Source organism: Ovis aries, chromosome 22, assembly GCF_016772045.2.
Source record: "Ovis aries strain OAR_USU_Benz2616 breed Rambouillet chromosome 22, ARS-UI_Ramb_v3.0, whole genome shotgun sequence".
NCBI lineage: Eukaryota > Metazoa > Chordata > Mammalia > Artiodactyla > Bovidae > Ovis > Ovis aries.
The window spans coordinates 20,044,881-20,068,052 of NC_056075.1; the positions used below are offsets into that span (position 1 = coordinate 20,044,881).

The window sequence follows — 23,172 nt, forward strand, 5'->3', positions numbered from 1 at the left end:
TTCCACATCCTTTAACCTTTGAATATATCATATCCTGTTCCCACTGCTATTTTTTCCTACACACCTTGTATGTCTGAGATCTCTAACTCACAGAATCTTAGAATTAGATACCCCAAGCAGACACTAGGATCCATTTTCTTCATTTTATGAATAACGAAGACTTCAGGAAAGTTAACAACTTACACAATGACCCATTTAATTAGTAGAAAAACAAGTTCATTAACACAGGCTCTGCTTAAGCCTTCAGGTTTAACAAATGATGTCACTGAGTCCCCACTCTACAACTCTTTACCTAGGTGATTTGGGGCAAGTTAACCAATCTAAAGGAGATCAGTCCTGGGTGTTCTTTGGAAGGACTGATGCTAAAGCTGAAACTCCAATACTTTGGCCACCTCATGTGAAGAGTTGACTCATTGGTGGGAGGGATTGGGGGCAGGAGGAGAAGGGGATGACAGAGGATGAGATGGCTGGATGGCATCGCCGACTCGATGGACTTGAGTTTGGGTGAACTCCAGGAGTTGGTGATGGACAGGGAGGCCTGGCGTGCTGCAGTTCATGGGGTCGCAAAGAGCTGGACACGACTGAGCGACTGAACTGAACTGAACCAATCTGTGCCTCAGTTTCCCAATTTATCAAGTAGGAAAAATACTACTTTCTTCATAGGGCTGATAAGATTAAATATTAATCTCTGTAAATTCCTTAAAATAGTACTTAACACATAAGAAGCACCCAACAATGTTAATTAATATTACTATTATTCTTATTAAGCTGCAGGGGACTATCCATCCTTCCATAGTATTTCTAAGATAATAACCCAAATCTGAGCAATTCAACTTTTCCCAGCTTTCCAATCTCATCTTCCATCTTTCAAGGTGTTTTTACCTTTCCAGGGCAAGTAAAAAAAAAGGTAGTGGTTCAATTTCCAAATCTCTCAATTCAAACATACAGATACAGATATGTATCCCATCTTTTCTAAATATGCAGTTTATATTTTTCATTCTTCATTCTTCACTACACAAAAAGCAAAACACATGCATTAATGTTTGTAAATAATAGAAATACTTTGTTTTACTTCATGTGTCTGTTCCATGCAATGTGATGATAGTTATCTCTATATGGATTTTTATGTGTATATCAATCACAGTGTGTTTTAATTTTAAATTCCTAGAGACAAAAATGATGTCTGCTTAAGTCAATCAGACATAAATTCTGGGGTACTTGGACTAAATTAGATCAAGTATTCAGAGAAGAATTTCAGAAAAATGTAGAGAATGAGGGAGGATTAATAAGGACTGGCCCAGCAGAAACCTTAATGAAAAAGGGAATTTGGGCAGAGCTTTGAAGGACAAGTAAAAATTTTAATTCAAGACAGAAAATCAGTGTTCAAGGTAGAGGGTACAGGATGAGCAAAGCAGAAAGACTTGACAAAGATTAGTCTGATTAAAATAGAAACATGACATGTGTATACCTGTGTCGGATTCATGTTGATGTATGGCAAAACCAATACAATATTGTAAAGTAATTAACCTCCAATTAAAATAAATAAATTTATATTTAAAAAATAGAAACATGATACTCAAGACCATTGAAAAATTCTATTGAATATGTAAAACCAGAGGACTTTAAGAGTATGGTTCATATTCTATTCCTCTTGGGTAGCCACAGGTTCTAGCACTAAGCTTGGGATATGATTTATAATCAAGAAACATGTATTGAATTAAGCAAAATTATAGTCTTCCACTGTACTAAAGTGAAGAGAACTGATTATGAAACCAAAAGACAAAGGAGTCCAACAAGATATCTATACCTTCAACAGCACTAGCTGTGTTAGCCACCCAGTTGTGTCCAGCTCTTTGTGACCCCGTGGACTATAGCCTGCCAGCATCCTCTGTCCATGGACTCTCCAGGCAAGATACTGGAGTGGGTTTCCATTTTCTTCTCTAGGGGATCTTCCCAACCCAGGGATCAAACCCAGGTCTCCCTCATTGCAGACAGATTCTCTACTGTCTGAGCCACCAAGGAACCTCCACAGCTACTACTAGCTACTAGTCCACAAATGTGTATTTACTTGTCTACATCACTATCCGTGGACAAGTGCAAGAAAAACAAAACACACAAAATTCTTTCATGCTCATGTATTCATATTCTCTGTCTCTCTATTTTTATCTCTTTCTGTCTCATATATACACAAACACTGTTCGGAGTTCCAATCCATTGCTCACAGACTGAGACAGCTGAAAATTTGATTAAGGTACTAAGAAGCACAGACGTTATGAGTCTTAACATCTAATCCACTTTGATGAAGGATTCTCAGAAGAGGCTCCTGACTCTACAAACCCAGACCATGTGACTGGCAGGCTGAAGAGGCCCACGGAATTTTGAAAGAAATTTCTTTTCTTCCATGAGGTACCCATGCCACCAGGAGGCCTTGGGAGAACAGAAGAGAGGATGTAAATAAATATGGCAAGAGAAATAGTGATATCTGGTATTGGCAACAGCAACACAACAGGAACACACAACAATTTGTGGATTACCTTTGTACCCAATTATCAGGTGATAAATTATGCGAAATGTGGTTGTGATTGAAACGTCTATTTTCTGATTCACTGAAATTAAGTCATCTCTACAAGCAGTAGTTCAGAGTTTTCATATCTCTCTTCTCTACCACTTCCAGCATTAGATAGATCCACAATTACTAAACTGTGACCAAATGGCATGGTAACTATCTTTGTGAGATACCACATTCAAATTCACAGGAGTATATATAGTGAGCTGCAACTAGCACTCCGGACCTGGGTACAAAATTTCAAAAATTACAGAAAACACATCCACTTTGTTTCCAAACGGCAGAATAAAACACACATAAAACTTCAGATAATTTCTGACACCCTTTAATACAATATTAAATTGTGTCAAATCCTTCTAAAGTTGCTGGCAGACAAATCATGAAATGCTAAATGCTGACCTTGGAATGGAGGCTTTTCTTGGCCTAAAAAATCTTTAGAAAGTATTTTCGGCTGATGCTCTGAAGTGATAAGAGGTCAGGAGTATATAATTTGACAGCTGTACCTGGGCCTCATTCATCTTCTCAGCCTCAGCACCAAACGAGCCTGGAACTAGCTTCCTGTTCAGTGAGTAAATTCATGAGTGAACAAACATGAAATAGTAGCCTGGTTTTACTCTATAAAAGAAAAGTGATAAAAATTATCAAGCAAATCCTAAAACCTTTACTTTATATACCCTATAAGAACCAAATTAATAATTTAGTTTTAAATTATCTGTCCTTCAAACACGCTTCATAACTCAAACCTCATCAAGTGCAGTTGTAACACACCTTAGCTGAAGTATGTGAATGTGTGCAATGATTTAGAAAAGAATGGGGAAGGGCAAGGGTCACTGTCCATGTTGGAAACATGTCCTTCCCTTCTCCAAGAGAGTAAAAATATTTATAATAGCCTCTATTTTCCTATAGGGACAATTCCATTTTACTATGCTTAAAATTCAACATTCCCATCATCTGATCTGGATTTACCCAACCAAACTTTACTCTTCCACATGTAAAATTTCTTCTTTTGTAATTACATATTTGGAAGCTAACAAAAATACATTACACTAGAATTTCTTTAAATCCAAACTAGACATTAGAGAAAAATGAGCTTTTCTTAGAATATTTTCTAATATGTGCTTTTCATAACTTAAATTATACACATTTCTGAATTAACAAAAGTATGCAAATAGGCTTCTATAAAAAGAAATGTTATGCTTATAGCAATATGAACTAATATAATTTCTAACATGTACCTTCTATTTAGGCAGGGTGGTAAATAGGGTAATATTGCCCAAACACATAATTCGGCTTTGCCTCATGCTCTTTCCTTTGAATGTAATGTCTTCTCTCCTCACCTCTATATTTCACAAGGCCCAACCTAACTCCCACGTAAGTCTGGCCAGTACTCATCTCTATTTTCCCTGTCACACTCTGGCAAACTATTTTGTTCCACTTAGCACTTCTATATTCTAAATTATCTTTGTGTTACTCTTCAGTTTTATCATTATAAATGTTATCTCACTAACAAGCTATTAGATCATTGATAGCTGGGACAATGTCTTTTGAAGGGGAAAGGTCAAGTATTTTGTAGGGTACCCTTCAATTTGACTAGTGTTTTCTCATATTTACAGAGAGTTATGGATTTGAGGAAAGAATATCACAAAGGTAAAGTGTCCTCTCATCACATGATATCAGGGAATACATGATATTAACATGATTCATCTGCTGATGTTAACCTTGATCACTTTGTTGAAATGATATCTGACAGCTCCTCCACTGTAAAGTTACTATTTTCCCCCTTACAGACTCTCTTCTTTAGAAACAAGTTGTTAAATCCAGCCCACACTCAAGCAGAGAACAGAAGCTCCACATCCTAAATGTATCAAAGAATTGGTGGCCATATGCTAAAACCACCACAATAATTAATTAATACCATGAGAGAAATGTTTGATGCTATGCAAATATCCCATTTTGCTTTAAATTACACCTACTTATTTTAATACTGATTAGTGGATCTTGCTTACAGCAATAATTACAGTTGTGCTCTAATGTTGATATGGTATTGTATCTTTTATTTGTTTGATGATCTGCCATTTTGTCCAGCATCAAACTAAACACAGATCAGGTAATCAATAAAGACTTGTTAAACATTATTGAATTTCCAGAAACATTTATGTAAAATAAAGTGAGACAGTGCAAAGTGTGTATGTTCAAGGCAAATATGTATTTTGGCAGTTGTGCTATTCTTATGTCATATGTCCTGATGGATGGACTGAGAATAGAAAGACAAAGAATTAACTACCTCACCTCTACTAAAACTGGAAAACTTCCTGGAGAAAGGAGAACAATAATATTAGTTGTATAGTGCCTTAGAGTTTACAAAGTGTACTCCACATTCATTATTTAGGATTTCAGAAGCTCTCAGAAGCAAAAATTTTCAGGAAATGAAAATTGAAAACAACATTTAAATTTGTGCAAAGGTACTATTAAACTGAGTTGGAAAATTAGATGTAGAAACTACAAAAGGTCAATCAAGCAAAGCTAAACTAAAGGCAAAGAAGAAACAGATACGATTAAAAAAAGTGTGAGTCCGGTGCAAGGCTTTAAATCAGGTGGTAAAGTTGATTTAACACACAGTATTAAACCAAGGCACTTAGACTACCAAAGATAAAGAGAACACAGTTAAAATAATGAAGTATGTCATTAAAATAAATATTGAGAATGGACTTCATGGGAAAATGCATTGAAGGTAAAAAATGAATAGAATCTTTATGTATGTGTTTACACATTTCTTCATTGGCAACCTCCATTTTTCCAGTGCCTTTAACATGCTTTTAACCTAGTAGGCATCCAGAAATATTTGCTGAAGTTCTACTCTGTGTCAGACAGAATGCTAGACATTTTGGGATATACAACAATTAGATATGGTCCCTTCCTATTAATAATTTACATTCTATTAAAAAGTAAAAGAAGGGGCCAAAAGAAAGAAAGCTGCAACCGTCCAAAGAAAGAAAAGATAACTATGAAATGACCTGTTCAGGAAAGGCTTGTGGTAATAACGGGCACTTGCAGAATTGGGTAAAGTGGGTAGTAAGATTTTAACAAAGCCAAGAAAAAGGCATTTAAAGCACAGACAGAATGGCTGAACACAAGGGGTTGAGATGTTTTAAGGAAACAGTGAAAATCAAGCAAAGCTGCAATAAAAGGTATACGAAAACATAAGAGTACAAAAGATAAGAGATTTTAAAAAGGTTTTGAATGGCAAGTTGAGGAGTTTGAACATTTCCTGTAAGCAATCCAAAAATAATCAAAAGATTTCCAGCAAAAGAGTGACATGATGAACATGATATTTTAAAAATATTAAACTGGCTTTTGATGTGTACAATAAATGGTATATATCTTGATTAAAGGTATGATTATGGCAGTAAAGAGACACGCATACAAATAAAGCACACTGAATATATAACAAAGAGGAACAGACTGTAGCAAAATAACAAAAGATTAACCTATGATTTCTTTGTTAGGAGCAAGAATAGCATAACATCACAGAGAACCAAGAGGAAGTTAGGCAAAGGATAAGACCCCAAAGTATGAAAAATAATCCTATTTCCTATTTTCATTTCTTCCATCATGTTTGTATGAAATTCAAGTTGCCTAAGCTAAAGTGGAATAGGTAACTATATCAAAGGACTAATTAGAGAAGTTCCCGAAGTGATATATAAACAGTGACTTTAGAAAGAGGAAATGTAGCTGCCTTAAAATGCTTTAAAAGTATTCAGAAAATACAAGCCACATGACTTGCTAATTGCTCAGTTAGTTCAGGGAAAAACAACAGAGACAAAAAATCACATCAAGGTAGCAATACGAATGTATTAACCAGAAAAGTGTACATTACCCAAGCTGGGTATCAGTTCATTTAAATGCTAGTATATAACAAAACTAAATATTAGTCTCTTCTCTCATTACCATACACAAAAAAATAAGTCACTCATATTCTCCACCTCCACTTCTTAAAGAGAATTCTCCCTATATTTTCTTAATCCTCTCAAACAATTCTCTAATTCTATCCCCTATCTTGTGTATAAACTTTGGTCTACTGCATTTTATTTACTTCTTAATTCCACTTTAAAATATTAAATATATATTATAAATTTTCTGAAGCTGCCTTTAATAAAAGTAGGAATATTTAGCCTTCATATTTAGCCTTTGCAGTTGACAAAATATTTTATAAACATTACCTCTCAGAACCCTCACAGAAGCAATGCACAGCAAGTATTATCATCATCCATATATTATACAGAAGCAGTAAGCCCAGAGCCACATATTCATAAGTGATAGAGTCAGGCCTGAAATACAGGTTTTCTGAATCCAAATTCCATATTCTCCTCCCTATGTCACTCAGTTTCATCATGTGCCAGTAGCTATATCTAATTATTCAAAATGTATGTCATTATTCTATACTATGTTTAAGCCAATACATCCCTTTTTTTAAAAAAAATTAGATACTTATGCCCAAATGGCCCTATTATACAGCCATTTACTGAGAAAACTTAATTATTTTATGAAGCTCATTATGATGATAGTTATCACTGGATGAAAAGTGATGACTGAAGTATAATATCTGCAAAATTGCTGAGCCTGTACCAAAACCATTTTCGCCTTTAATTCTGCAACACAACATGTAACAACAAAGACAATATGGGTGATTTAAGGATATGTAAGCATCAAAGGACAGAAACAGGGCATTCCTACTCTCTTTAGCTGTGCAAAGGCCTCAAATACTGATATAGTTCAGAGCATCTTATTACCAGGGAGACATAAATCAAAAGGAGTTCAGCTAGGAGCAATAAAACAGATTAGTGTCTGGAAGGACTGACTTTAAAGAAAGTTTTAAAAGAATTAAATCCAGGTAGTCTAGATAAAAAAACAGCCAAGAGGAAACCTTTTTTTTTTTTGAAGCTGACACTCACAAGAAAGAAATTATTTTGAAGATAAATGTTTAAAACAGTGCAAAAAGGAATATTCACATATTTGGAGAATATAAAGGGAAAATTCAGGAGAAATTTACCAACAAAAACCTATGGGACAAAAGACCTTTCTCCCACAGGAGTGGTGAAAACTACATTCCTAGAGATATTTAATACCATGTTGGACAAGACAAGAAAAGGATTCCATATGGAATGATACTGTAGTGGCCCCTGAAGTAGAAGAAATGAAGATGACCTCTTAGATCTTTTCCATTTCTGATTTTTTCCTAATTCTATGAAGTTTTATGGGGCACGGCCTTCTACCAGTTTCCTTTCTCCCCATGATACCCACTTTCTCCTTTCACAAATGGAAACAAAGTAACCTTCATTTTAAGCAGATCTCCCATTCTCAGTGAATAGGTAATATAATCCTAGGTACAAATTTTGGAGAAAAAGGCTAATTCCTAAACTTATAATGGTGTCCCCCTACCCACCCCCCCACCCCCCACAGTGGTTCCTGGGACTCTTACAAGTTTTTTCACAAACTAAAGAGGAAGTAGTTCAAATGGACTCAAAGAAGAGCAGTTTCATCAGGAAAACCATTAATATCCTCCCTTCTTGTACCTGAACACAAAGCTGACAGTGACCCTGGGAACTAAAAAGCACTGGGTCAAATTACCATCAGAGCTGCTGCTCAGGATTATCTTTTAGCTTTCAGCCTTTTATGCTGAGTGACAGCAAAGTCTACCTGCAATCCACATTTTCATAGCAATGACATTTACCTTTGAAAAGATGTAGCCTTAAATACCTACACACTTGGAAAATGTAAAAGAGTAAGTCTGATTCAGGATTCAAACTCAAGAAGCCTCAGCCTTGCCCTCTTTCTCATCTGACACTTAAAAAAAAAGTGCTTCTCAGCCAACCTTGAAATAGATCCCAACTCTCCAGAATTCCTGTTCAGTGAAAGCCCCAGAAAATACAACCGGCTTTTCCTGGTTTTGCTGATTTATAAGGACAAGATGTAACAAAATCCAGGGAGCTCTGAGAACATGTCCCTGAGACCTTTAAAAATAAAACTGTAGCTCACTTATGAAAAGGGACATCAGGGCAGAGATAGCCCTCCAAGAATGGACACTAATGCTTCTTCTATGCAATCTGAACAACCTTAGTGGCTGAAGACCCAACAATGCCATCTTGCCTATTTTACCCACACAGAAAGTTCACTGATATTAAAACCAAACCCTCTAAACAATTTTTTAAAATACCATTTTCACTTTTCCCTAGTAAAAATGAGACTGTTCATATATTTAAAAAAAAAAAAAAAAGATTGGCCTCTCATATTAGAATAGGATTCAGAGTTTTCAAAGCCCTTCCAACACGCAACTCTGATCCTGGCAGGAAAAGCTGGCAGTTATAATCCCATTTTGAAATTTAGAGGGTGGGAAAGTGTGACTCTGAGATTAGGCAGTCTAAAGGAGAACTCACTGCAAAGATTTTCAAACCTTTCCAACAAGGGACCAATCTAAAAGGGATTGTTCCAGAAAAATTCAGTGGATTTCAAAAACAGCTGAAGACTGGTAGCCTCATCTCAAGAAAACAAGGAATAAGAAAAACAAAAGGCAACTTTTCCTACAATTTCAGGAAGGAAACGTGACCCTGACCCTTTAACAGCCTACGAACCTGAAAGAATTTTCTCAAGAAATTCCTTGAACCTTCTCCCCACAGGGCTAGTCAGCCAGAAGTTTTGGCTACTAGTTCTGGGCCTCTGTCTGAGACTCATCCGCCCAAGAAAAGCGAGGAGCCTGGACAAGGAGAACCTGAGGAGCCCCCTTTACTTAATCACTTCGGAACTCCCACACTCCTGTGTCCCCTCGCCTACAGCTACCAGTTTTGCAGGTGAGCTCCAACCTGGTCCTCCTCCAAATCTGCATGCCCCCTCACACACACACACACACGTACACAGATTACTCCCCCGCACTCCCCAAACTTTACCCACCCAACAAAAGTGGGAACCAAGTTTCTCACCATCCTCATAGTTTTTGAGATAGTAATCCGGGCCGGGACCCCCACGGCTTTTTGCCGGGTTCCTCAGGTTCTGGAACTGCAGGAAGTCGGTCCTTTTGCCCCCGAAGCGCAGAAAGGCGGGAGAAAGTCCCCGGGCCAGGGTCACCAGACGCTTGGAGCTGCAGGGGTAAAGAAGGAGAAAGGAAAGGATACGGGAGACAAGCGAGAGGCCGCAGGGCACCAGCAAATCCCTCTTTCCACTCTCTGTGGAGTTTCGCCTGGCACCCTAGCCCGCCCAGCTTTGGGCCGAGGGACACGGCGCTGCGCCTCCTGCGCCCAGCTGGTCGCGGCCCCCTCCCTCTGGCACCCCGATGGTGCTCACCGAAGGCAGTATTTACAAAGAATTAGACTGTTTGTTAACAGTGTGTGCATAGGTGGGGGTACGCTTCTGCTGAGAATACGGGACTAAGGCGCAGTTGCTGGGCTTCAGCCCCTGCCGGGAAAGCGCTCCGAAAGGAGTCGCGCAGCGCAGGGACCTCGGGCTCCGACTTTTGCCAAACTTCTAGGCTGAAAGAGGGAATCTGCCTCCTCTGCCCCAGGGGCAACCTCAACCTCTATGCAGAAGGTGAAACCCGCCTTCTTTCTCTCAGACCAGGCACCTGACATCGTTGTTTTTTTTTTTTTTTTCCAACGCCAGTTGATTTTCCTTTTCCACTACCTTATAACAACTGCATGCATCTCCCAAATCCTTGTCTTTCTGAGAACACTCCCCACACCCGCCTTGCACAGTAAAAGCAATGTCTCTTCGGTCCCTGAAATAATTCAGCCAGACCTCAGGAAAGATAACGACCTTCTCTCCACCCCCCAGTTGGGCTCCATCATTTTCCATTCCCACTTGGAATCATTTGGAAGCTCTGAGGAAAGTGAAGTTTGCCGAAATGTGGAACGTGCGCGTCGTAGCAGACTCTGAAGAGCATCAGAACAATGGCATTTACAGCTATTTAGGTTCAGGATTTCCAAAAATAGGTTTTTTAAAAGCCAAACGCTAATTAGGGAAGGCGCAGAGAACGAGCAATGAGGATGCGCTTAATGCTAAGGGCATCAGCTATTGAGTTTCGGATTTCTAAGTTATTTTTAACGCTTTTCTGGTTCAGGTTCTGAAAATCCAAATCCAAATGGTACTAAAGAATATCTTGAAGACGGTGGATAAGAAGGGGGGGGCGGGGAGACAACGGAGACTCCGGTTTCAGAGTTTCTGACAAAAGCTGTGGCCGCCCAGAGAAGTCCCAGTAGGGAGAAGGATCCCCTGGCCGTGGACTCCAGGACTGTGTTACCAGGCGGGGGCAATCGGGCGTCGTGTGGGCCCACGGCTGGCAGAGGAGACCACCGCTCAAGTCCGGCCCCGCCGAACCGGCGTTTCCAACAACCGTCCAGCCGGAAGCCTGCACAGCCAATGCAAATACGCCCCGCCACGGCTTCTTTCCCGAAAAGCCGCCTTCCACAATCTTTTCTGGGGCAAGCATTTAGCGAGAACAGTAAAGGTTTTGTTGTTGTTTTTAAGATAAGAAGCAAAAGAACTCCAAAGGAGTCCGCGCAGCTGGAGAACCGCGATGCAAGTAGGGAGTGTAGTCGCCCCCCCTCTCCGGCACCCCCACCCCCGCCCCGCTCCCCGTACGAGCTCAAAGACGCGCGCTGCTGCAGGAAGAGCTTCCAAAGAGGAATCCGGGCCGCGCATAGCTGTTCCCGCCCTCCCAGCCGAGGCGCCGGCAGGAACCGAAACGGCCTCGGCAGCCGCAGCAGCAAGGACTCAGCCTTCCCGCAACGCTCGCTCCACGTGGAAGAAACGCCCCAAAGTGCGCTTCCCACTACCTGCAGCGTCCTCCCGCCCGGCCGAGGTCAGGGGAGACCCGGAGAACTGAGGGGTGGGCACACACTAGAAGCAAACTCGAATTTCGCGGAGAGTGAAAGATACTCACGAAAGACGCACTGCGGACGCTGCCTCAGGGCAGAGAAGTGAGACTGAGCGCGCTCGGAGCTCTTCGAGGGAGCCCACAGTTTAGCTCCAATTTGGAGGGAATTTTTTAAAACTCAACATTTGTATTCGACATTGTAGACAATTTATTTTTTATTTATTTTTACAAAGCAACTCTCTCCCTGTTGTGAAGGGATCGTGGTTGCCTAACTGCTGAACAGTAATAACCGGGGAGAGGGTACGCCCCAATTAAGAGGCCAAGCCCTAGAGTAATGTAGAATCCACAATTATAAATCTCCCGGCTTCCTAATCCACCCGTGCGAGATTCAGACCTCCGAAACATCCCTAGAGTATTTCTAGGACCCTTTCCGCTCTCCTTATATACGCTATGACCGCAGCGAGGGTTCTTTCTTTCTTTCAAGAAAAACTAAGCTATGCAGTTACCGCAGATTTAAGGAGGAGGGACCATTCGGTCTATTAAAAGTATCTTTCAACGTCCTTAAGTTTGGAGAGGATAGCAGAGGATATAAAATTAAAAATCCGAACCAATTTGCCCACCGCTCAAGCCTCTGCCTAGATTGATTCTCTGTCTGGAAGTGGGAGAGAACTGACGAAACGATCTTTCCGTGGAAAACTCCACTTTCGTGCGAATCCCGCTTAAACATTCACAGACACATGCAGACACGCACTCTCTCACACACACCCATTCCTCTCGGGTCTTTGTTGCTCGAGACCTTTTTTTCGCTTTTGTAACTGCCCTGAATCTCTTGTTTCTCTTCAGAAGGAGTCCGGGAGGCTAATTGTGGATATATGTAAGCACAACATTTTTTCAGTCATAACTGATAAGTTTCTGAAATGCCTTCTGCATTGCAAACATGTGCATCTTAATAGAAAACATTGCTTTTCTCAATCACCAGTTACAGCCTCACAGCAAATATTCCTGGAGGAGGAAAACCTTTCTTCTCTTTGAGAGATCCGCCTGGTGTATTTTCTTCTTCTTCTTCCCCCTTTGGAATGAGGGGATAGGAAGGGGTGGGGGGTGCTACTTAAAAAAAAAAAAAAATGATCCATCGAAGCCCCTGCCTTACCTTAAGAAATCGAGCCAGCCATCATGAATGATGGACGGATCCAGCTGCAGAGAGAGGAAGTTCTCATTGACTGTCCTGACTGGGTTCTTGGTGCTCACATCAAGTAGAATCAGGGTCTTTTCCTTCATACCTGGAGCTCTGTCTACAGGCAAGGGTCTCCTGTCTCCAGCTTGGGAGGAAAGGGAGCGATGGAGCAACAGAGCCAAGAAGAGCGCCACCGGGGCTAGGCACGCGGGGGGGCGGGAGTTGCTGGAGGGCATGGCTTCAGGGAAGGCACAGAGCACCCTCATTAAATCCCTCTGATTTAAACCTCTCTTCCTACAGGGTCTCGCTGGTGACTAATTGTCCTTATCTAAAGTGTGTGTCTGTCTGCCTTCCCCCCCCCCTTTTTTTTTTCCCTTCCTTTCCCCCCCTCTCTTGAGCTCTCTCTCCCTTTTTTCTTTTCTTTTTTTTTTTTCTTCAGTGTTTTGGTGCTGGTGGAGCGAACTCACGCCCCTAGCCAGCCTTCTCAGAGACTCGTGCCAAGTGTACTCGTTCACCAGCACCGCCCCTTTAAGAGATTTCGACTGCAGACATTTTTTAACTTTTTAAAGGTAAGGGGGTGGAGGGGGGGAGGCGGGAAGTAAGAGGAAGGGGTGGTGTTGTACCCTCCTGATTTAACCCTCTAGGCTCGGGAAGCGGAGGGAGGGATCGAAACTATACCGTTGTAACATTTGGGGTACGGGAGGGACGTCTTGTTTTTACTTCCCTCCCAGTAAGGCTCTGGGGAGGACGATTCTAGCTGCGACCCCGACGCGAAAGCCCCTGCGCTATGGAGTTGAGGCTGCACCAGTCGCTCGCCTGTTTGCCCTGACAGCGTCAGGCATTTCGACTGCTCCAGGCCCTTCTCTTTGGGGTAAAGCATCGAGAGCAAGGCTGCTTAAGTTGCAGAGGGGTCCTGCAGTGGCGACTGTGATTCCTGCCAAAGCACAGAGAGCAAAGGGAGATTCCATGGATCCAAGTATGGACCTCTGCGACGCGCTGGACAGACACACAGAAGCCGCCCCTGACCTCGATGGGGCAAAGAAAGACTAGCCAGAAGGAACACACAGAGTGACCAGATCAAAAGGTTTATCTGCCCGTATGGGTAAAAGTCTGCCCATGGTTCCCATCTGCCTGCAGCTGAGGCCAAAATGTCTTGGGGGATTCATTATATACTGACTTAGGCCAAGTCAAAGCAACCCTGTCTGTGCTTGCCTAGTCTGGGAGGCGTTACGCCCATCTGAGCCACTGGTTGACTACTCCGCTGCAGCAGCAGAGCCACCCCCTCAGCCCCACCTCTCTATCAACCTTGGGCTCATCCCTCCCACTGGGAATTACACCTTTCTGGTGCCAGAACAGAACAGTAACACAATTAGGTTTCCAAACTCAGTCGGGAGCCAAAGCCAGAATCTTCCCACACTTAGTTCCTGGATGCTCCAGAACAGCCAAGAGCTGCCGGGTGCACCACCCGCCCTGGTTCATGGATCTCCAACCCACAGCACCTCCCAGAGTGCTAAGTTGAGCCCTAGGTCCCCAGATAAAGTGAGAGAGAGAGGCCAGACCTGGTTTGCTGCAGTCAGTCAGGTTCCACCTTTCGGCTTCTTTCTGGAATAAAATGGGGCTTCTACTTTGCAGATGAAGATAACTACTTTATGTGGTGTGGGGACTGCATGAGCCTCCCAGGGCCTACTGATATCAAACATGCAAAACTCTTAAAATGCAGAGCCAAGGTTTTCCCCAAGGGTTTATGAGCCAAGGGCAGCATCACAGCCACCAAAAAACAGTAAATGGCAACCTAACTCTCCCTCCTTCCCCTCAACTGAAGTTCCCTGAAGAGCTTCTACCAAACTAATCAACCAGGAAATAGAGCTTAGGTGGGTCAGACTGGGAAGTGCCATGAAGACCTTTTAGGAGATCTACACAAAATGAGACCAAAGTAGGGAGGGAAAAAAAGCATATTATTTAAAGATGATATTTAAAACCAAGATGTTAATATACTTAAGGATTAGAGGTGATCTCTGGCCCTAAGACCTGCTTCCCACAGTTCCTAAAAATGTCTAACACATCTAGATCCTTGAAAATATGTGTGTGCTTCTATGTAAGGGTGTGTAGTATAGTGTGTTTCAATAGAAATTATTGTGATTTTTAAATGTGCACTGAGAAACTTCTAGAGATGGGAACAGCCTGGTGAACAAAGGTTTTTACTTACCTTTGTATCGCCAATACCAGGCACTTAGTAGGCATTCAATAAATGCCTGTGAGCTAAATTAGTGGTAAATCAAATCCTGCTCAGCACACTAAAATCATAGACTGCTCTCAGGAAGAATGTGGAAATAAATGCATAGTTTTATTTGTCACAGTAAACTTTTAAGTTTCTTTACGGTAATTTGTTTTCCCAGTTATTAGCATTTTTCTGGTCATCTCCTTTAGGAAATACTTATCTTCCAAATTCAGAAGCCATTAGTTCATTGCTTATACTCAAAATTAAAACTAATTATATATTTTTAGCAAGTAGTCAGATTTTCCAAGGGTTTAAACACCTCCTGGATTACAAGTGAATGTACTTTCAGAAGCCACATTAATTGGGACCAGAGGAAGACCACATGAATGAAATAAAGAAATCACTCACCCACTAGATGTCTATAATTAATATACCTTTCAAAAATAACTACTCTTGTGACTAAGAATGAATTTGGTTATAATGAGAATCTGCTTAATTTTATCCACAGTTTTTGTTAATAGCCCAACCATTCAGTAATTTCTTGGTGGCCTAGTTAATTACTTTAACCAGTATTCAGTGTCTTCACCAGAACCTCTATGTAGTATAAAAATCAAACCCAACAAAACAGTGTTTTTTTTCTTACTTTCTGAGGAAAACAGTCTCTCTAGTCTGGCCACTGAAACTCTAGCCATGTCCACCCTGAGGATATCTAAGCAAATAAAGTGATTCAATAACATTTAAGGAGTCCCAGATAGTCCTGACTGACTCTGAGATGACTTGCTTAGTCCTTTGGTCTAGTTTGGGTATAACTCTCCACAGGGCTACTCTTCCCAAATAGGACCTCCCTCCCCATATCACAGTTTTTATCTTACCTCTCATTTAACCCTAATTATATTCTGTAAGTAGCTCATTGTTAATGTGTATATTGATGTTTCTGTCCTATCTTCTGCGTGCCAGATGATAACAATCTATCTCTCTTCTGCCTTAGATTGTAATTTCCAAGGGGATAAGAATTGGGACTCTGTATAAAATATGAATTACTGGGAACTAGATGCATTGAAATCTCTCCTTGAAAATGCTCTGCCTGAAAAAAAAAAAAAAGAAAAGAAAATGCTCTGCCTGGTGTTACTGAATGGTCCTTGGTCCTTATAAATAAATTATTTTGCTTTCTGGGAGTCTAAGTTTCCATATTTGTAAGAAATCTTGAAGATTAACTGGTCCAATGATTTCTAAACAATAGGATTTCAAAATAAGTATTACTGTGGAAGAACCGACATATTAGCCAAATTTTTATTTTGTCTAGTAAGAACCTTAAATCTATCAACTACTTATTACTATTTTTTTCCCAAAAGAAAAGGACATTAACAGCCAAAAAAGAGCTGAAATGATATGTCAAAATAAACAGCAAGTGTGTAAACTGAATAAATTTAGCTTCATGAAAAATCACTATAATATTTTATCATTTCATCTCAGAGCAGTGGAAATATGCCAGTGACCAACATGGGTACTATGATTGGTGACTGGAACTAATGATATATCCTGTGTTTATGGCCAAATTCTACTTTGTAACATACAGTCAGGATACTTTTTAATGATGGTCGTTGTGACTATAATAATTTCTTTCCAGTCTCCTATGCTTTTTCCTCATTTTTAGCTTGTCACAAACTCATTGACTCCCTTTCCTTCTATTAAACATTGAAAATCATTGTCATTTCAATGCCTGCTTTCCCCTTCTGAGAGAACTATTCCTAAATGTCCAATAGCTAGAAAAAAAAAGAAAAAAAAAATTCCTTCCACCATAATGGGACAGGAAGCATGAAGCTACAGCAGCCAGTCCACTGCGTCATTGCTGCCTGGGTACTTGTCCATGATGACTACTATTTATTGAGATCTTATGGTCCAGGCATGGTACTCAGGAAAATCTCACTGACCTTGAATAACTCTGAGAGGTAGATACAATTCATTATTACACCTAGTTTACATATAAGAAAATGGAGACTCAGACTTGTTAAGCAACAAATACACAGCTAATAGGTGTTCCCATCACTTCATGGCAAATAGATGGGGAAACAGTGGAAACAGTGACAGACTTTATTTTCTTGGGCTCCAAAATCTCTGCAGGTGGTGACTGCAGCCATGAAATTAAAAGACACTTGCTCCTTGGAAGAAAAGCTATGACAAACCTAGACAGCATATTTAAAAAGCAGAGACATTACTTTGTTGACAAAGGTCTGTCTAGTCGAAGCTATGGTTTTTCCAGTAGTCATGTATGGATGTGAGAGTTGGACCATAAATAAAGCTGAGTGCAGAAGAACTGACACTTTTGAACTGTTGTGTTGGAAAAGACTTTTGAGAGTCCCTCAGACTGCAAGGAGATCAAACCAGTCAATCCTAAAGGAAAGCAGTCCTGAATATTCATTGGAAGGATTGATGCTGAAGCTGAAGCTCTAATACTTTGGCTACCTGCTGCAAAGAACTAACTCATTAGAAAAGACCTTGATGCTGGGAAAGATTGAAGGCAGGAGGAGAAGGGGACGACAGAGGATGAGATGGTTGGATGGCATCACTGACTCAGTGGACATGAGTTTGAGCAAACTCCTGGAGTTGGTGATGGACAGGGAAGCCTGGTGTGCTGCTGAGCGACTGAACTGAACACAGTTAATAAGTGTCAGCAAGGATTGAAACCCAGGGCACACTGACTCCAAAGCATATGTCTGTGTTAACCACCATTCTCTAAGGCTAAAGTACTGTATTCCCTCAAACAACTGGTCAACTTGTCCCAACTTTTCATGGGAAAACCCCTGAAACAGGAGTTTGAAGACCTGAGTTTAAGTCCTTTATTTACATATTCTACATATTTTAGCTTTGTTACCTTGGGTACTTTTTAAAAACTGTTCTAAGTCATAGCTATACAGGCACACCAGGCTCCTCTAGCCATGGAATTCTCCAGGCAAGAATAGTGGAGTGGGTAGCCATTCCCTTCTCCAGGGGATCTTCCTGACCCAGAGATTAAACCCAGGTCTCCTGCATTGCAGGTGGATTCTTTACCATCTGAGCCACCAGGGAAGTCCAAACATAAATGCTTTTGCATTTGAAGGCAAAAGGAAAAGGGGGTAGCAGAGGATGAGATGGTTAGATAGCATCACCAGCTCAATGGACATGAATTTGAGCAAACTCTGGGAGACAGGGAAGGACAAGGAAGCCTGGCATACTACAGTCCATGGGGTCGCAGAGTCAAATACAACTTGGTGACTAAACAACAACAAATCACAGCTGCTGACTCTGTAAAATTAATATCTTTAAATCAGAAATTAATAAAATGATGTATGGAGAAAGTGCTTTATAAATCCTAAAATATTATACAGTTGTGCTACTTGTTTCTTGTTATTTCTTATTCCTTCCCCCACACTTGCCACAAATATATTCCCTTAATTGACAGCTGGAGCAAGAATTAAGCTATATATAAATAACTTAGTGATAAACTTGGGGGAAAAGTCAACTCTATCTAATATGTCAATAAATGGAGTAATGAAATGAGTATGTTCCACATATTTTAACCCTGCCAGCTCTTTTGCCTATGATTAGCATTTGTTAAATGATGAAAAGTTAAATAGGTTTTACATGCCTTCTTCAGTTCTCCACTGGGAGAGGGGAAGACAGGAGTGGAAAATGGACAGTTTGGGGGAATAAGAAAGACTGTGCTCTCTGTCCTGCTTAGAGAAGCAAGGGATAGCAATACTTTCTCCATATGGAAAGTTGAAGGGGAAAAGAATTTGTAACTGATTGTTCCATCTCATTATATAAGAAACTGTAACTGGATTATTTTTTTTCATTGTTACCATCAACCAATAAACTTATGTGAGGAAGATAATAACCATAATAGATGTAGTTAACTCATTAATGAGTTCAGTTTGAAATCCTTTAACATTTTTGGAGGTACGAATGACAGAGATTTGAGGAACTGCTGCTGCTGCTAAGTCACTTCAGTCGTGTCCAACTCTGTGCGATCCCATAGACGGCAGCCCACCAGGCTCCTCCGTCCCTGGGATTTTCCAGGCAAGAACACTGGAGTGGGTTGCCATTTCCTTCTCCAATGCATGAAAGTGAAAAGTGAAAGTGAAGTCGCTCAGTCGTGTCCGACTCTTAGCGACCCCATGGACTACAGCCCACCAGGCTCCTCCATCCACGGGATTTTCCAGGCAAGAGTACTGGAGTGGGGTGCCACTGCCTTCTCCAAAGGTTAAAAAAAAAAAAAGTAACAGAAAAATATGTTAAAATTATTAATGTCCTAAGTCACACTCACTGAAGAGATGTCCTGTCTGCCTTTTATACATTCAGGTAAGTCCTGAAAAGCAACATGTGACACTGGAAATTGTATGGGCTCTACAGCTCAAATGACTGACTAAAACCCAGTTCACAGTTTACTGCCTGCTTATGTGAACCTTTGGTGAATAAGTCCTTTATTCCTGCTGAGCCCCAATTTCCCCATCTATAAAATATGCACAAATATACTTCCCTCCATGTGCACTGTGAGAATTAAATGGTATTAGTTCCTGGCACACAGTTATTATTCAGCTATCAACATGATGGGATTTCATATTAGAAATATATGTAATTTGCATGGATAATATAAGAAATTTATACACCTTCACCTGAAATCTAAGGTTTCAAAATAGTATAATAAGAGCTTCCCTAGTGGCTCAGACCATAAAGAATCTGCCTGCAATGCAGGAGACCAGGATTTGATCCCTGGTTCAGGAAGATCCCCTGGAGAAGGGAATGGCAACCCACTCCAGTATTCTTACCTGGAGAATCCCATGGACAGAGGAGTCTGGTGGGCTACAGTCCATGGAGTAGCAAAGAGTCGGACACAACCTGAAATCTAAGGTTTGAAAATAGTATAATAACATTTATATACTGTCCCATTTTATGCTCATAGCTTAGATTGGACAAGCTGTCTCCTCATAATTCAGGTAAGGAAATCAAGAGGCAAAAAATTCAAAATGCCATTTCTTGAAGAACCTGAGACTAAAACCAGCTCTGCTGAATGACAACTAGACTACACTTTCAGTGTGTTTGTTATTGAAAATACCTGAGAACTTTTACATATAATGTCCCAGGACAAAAATTCAAATCGCCTTTCACATGTTTTATAACTTCATTATTTGTTTATACACACCTTCAAATTACTATAAGTTGTTTATATTATATAGTTTGCACTATACCACTTTCTGAGTGAGATAATTCTAAGAAATAATGCTAAAGATAATTTCTAAGAAAGTGAAATATGTATATCATATATATTTATTTCAATTACCTCCTATTTCAGCCTCAACAATGAGAAGTTGAGCCTGTAATAAAACAGCTGCCTGGAACACAATTGTGTCACATAAATGAATAGCTATGATTATATTTTCTTTTGCTCCCTAGGCTAATGGCATACTTTGACCTTTTTAAATACCTTAATGTGCTTAGTTCATAATTATGGGAGTTATATAAATATTGACAACAGAAAGACTACCACAGGTTCAGTTCACTCCTCAATAATAAAAATCAGCTGACACACTCTATCCATACATACTTACTCAACAGAGTATTTTGCCTCTGCCTAAACTAACATCTAGATCCCTAATTCTCTGGAGTAGTTTCGTCCCCACATAAACAGATCCAAGTTCTTCCTCATTCATTGCCAGTTGTGCTAAACCGTACCTGCCTTAACACTCAACAAATTGCCCAATTCTTCTACTCCTTTTGGTCACCTAGAGATATTAACATGACATGACTTTTAGAAAGGATGTTTCATTTCCATCAGACACTTTAACTTTCTTTTTTGATCTTCTGAAGCCTAGCCATCATAATACTGTGTTTAAAAAATGAAAATATTTTTCTGGGACTTCCCTGATGGTCCAGTAGCTAAGATTCCATGCTGCCAATGCAGGGGTTCCAGATTCCATCCCTCGTCAGGGAACTAGATCCCACATGCCGCAACTAAGAGTTTACATGCCTTAACTAAAAAAAAAAAAAAAAAAAAAAAAAAACGATCCCACATGCCACAACAAAGTCCCTGCATGCCAAATCAATAAACAAATAAAAATAAATATTTTTAAAATGTCTTTCCCTTTCAGGAATATATAAAATCAATTTGAGAGTTTAGGGCAGTGATTCTTAGCCTCAGCCACATATTAAAATCACCTGAGGAGAACTTCCCTGGTGGTGCAGTGGATAGGAATCTGCCTGCCAATGCAGGGGACACGGGTTTGATCCCTAGTCTGGAAAGATTCCACATGCCACAGAGCAACTGAGCCTGTGTGCCACAACTACTGAGGCTGAGAGCAGCGACTACTGAGCCCACCCGCCTAGAGCCCCCGAGCTCCACAACAAGAGAATCCCGCCCACCACAACTACAGAAAGCCCACACAAAGCAACAAAGACTCAGCACAACAAAACACAAAATAAACGTTTAAAAATTACCTGAGGAGCTTTTTAAAAATAATCGTGCCTGGGCCCACCCCCAGATATGCTGATAACTGATTTGGAATGGGGCCTCAGCATATTCTGGATCCCTTGCTATACAACTTTATTTGGTTTCTAGTTTCAGGAAGAAAATTTAGATGACAAAGGATATATTATTTGAATCTATTTGATTTCTAGATTTCAGATAATGAGGAGCAAGTGTTCAAATACTAAGGGATAATTCAAAAAAAAATTTTAATCTACTCTGTTCCTACATTTAGACAACGAAAGTTCAAATAGTGAGGGATCATCCTCAAAGAGGGAAAATTATGCAAGTACATATCATATATCCTAGTAGCTTTAGTGGATTCTCAACCGATTATTCCTTCATTCAAAAAATGTTTTCACTTTACACCATCTGATTGGCAAAATATGAATACTGGATAACTAACTCTGGATCTGGGGAGATAGGAAACTTCTTGCACACTGCCGGGAGTGTAAATTGGTCGAGCCATTCTGGAAATATTTAGTGAAATTACATATGTGTATTCCCTACAACCTAGCAACCCCACTCTGGGAATAAATTCCCAAACAACTCACAAAAGGCTCCTCAAGGGACCTGAATGAGGATAGGCAGTAAAGGATTGATTTTAATACTAAGGAATTAGGCACCTCGATGTTCAGCACAGAGAAATGAACAGGTAAAATGAGGAAGGCAGCAGTTAGAAGCAACAAATTAAATGTACATAGAACATGCTGCTGCTACTGCTAAGTCGCTTCAGTCGTGTCCGACTCTGTGCGACCCCAGAGACGGCAGCCCACCAGGCTCCCCCGTCCCTGGGATTCTCCAGGCAAGAACACTGGAGTGGGTTGCCATTTCCTTCTCCAATGCATGAAAGTGAAAAGTGAAAGTGAAGTCGCTCAGTCGTGTCCGACTCTTAGCGACCCCATGGACTACAGCCCACCAGGCTCCTCCACCCATGGGATTTTCCAGGCAAGAGTACTTGAGTGGGGTGCCATCGGCTTCTCCAACATACAACATGGATAGGCTTTAAATAAAATGATACATGAAAAACAAACAAACAAAAAAAGCATAGCTATAGCATTATAACCATTAGTGTAAATAAAATACACACGCATGAAACAATATATTTTATAATGATAAAAAATATCAAAGGACATACATCAAATACATTAGAGCTGATGCCTATAAGGTAATCACTGAAAGAAAAAAATTAAACAAAAGGCTTTAAAGGGACCAATGCTCATAAACATTTTCCTGCATTCAAGGCAATACTTAATCCATTTTCTGGAAAGTGAAAGGCAGAAATATTTATTGAGTGTGCTGACTACAGGCTAGATAGTGTTGTCTGCCTCTCCACCTTGGGAGGCAAAGAATATCCATCCCCTTGGAAACCTCACAGGCCAGTGGGGCAAATGAACAAGTTAACAAAAATCCATTTGGTAAGTGCTGTAAATAGACTTTGGTGAAAGTGCTATGGAGTACTATAAAGATTATGACTTTATATTATTGTGTGTTTATATAGGGGCCTATTGGGCTTTCCTAGTGGCTCACTAGTAGAGAACCTGCCTGCTAACACAGGAGACACAGGTTCAATCCCTGAGTGGGGAAGATCCCCTGGAGAAGGAAATGACAAACCATTCCAGTATTCTTGCCTGGAAAATGCCATGGACAGAGGAGCCTTGGAGGCTACAGTCAAATGGGGTTCCAAAAGAGTCAGACACTACGTAGGGACTAAACAACAACAAGGGGTCTATTACTTAATGTACATGTAATTTTCCATCAAAATGATGACTGAAATACATCATACTTTAATGAGTTGGATGCTTGGACTTTTTTTTGTTTTCTTCTTTCTTATTTATCTGTTTCTAGTTTT

The 23,172-nt window shown here is 40.4% G+C and overlaps 1 protein-coding gene and 1 long non-coding RNA gene across 2 annotated transcripts in view; one reads left to right on the top strand and one right to left on the bottom strand.

Moving 5' to 3' along the window:
• Nucleotides 1-12,919, bottom strand: part of HPSE2 (heparanase 2 (inactive)) — a 695,926-nt gene extending 683,007 nt beyond the window's left edge. The window contains exons 1-2 of the mRNA XM_042238951.1: nucleotides 12,580-12,919; nucleotides 9,541-9,698 (exon numbers count right to left, since the gene is read on the bottom strand). Of these exons, the coding sequence (XP_042094885.1) occupies nucleotides 9,541-9,698; nucleotides 12,580-12,869 (448 nt within the window). The 5' untranslated portion in view covers nucleotides 12,870-12,919. The remainder of the gene's footprint in view (nucleotides 1-9,540; nucleotides 9,699-12,579) is intronic.
• Nucleotides 12,881-15,996, top strand: LOC121817645 (uncharacterized). The gene is made up of 2 exons (XR_006057693.2): nucleotides 12,881-13,172; nucleotides 13,335-15,996. It is a non-coding gene; the product is annotated as an uncharacterized LOC121817645 (long non-coding RNA).
• Nucleotides 15,997-23,172: the final 7,176 nt, after the last annotated feature.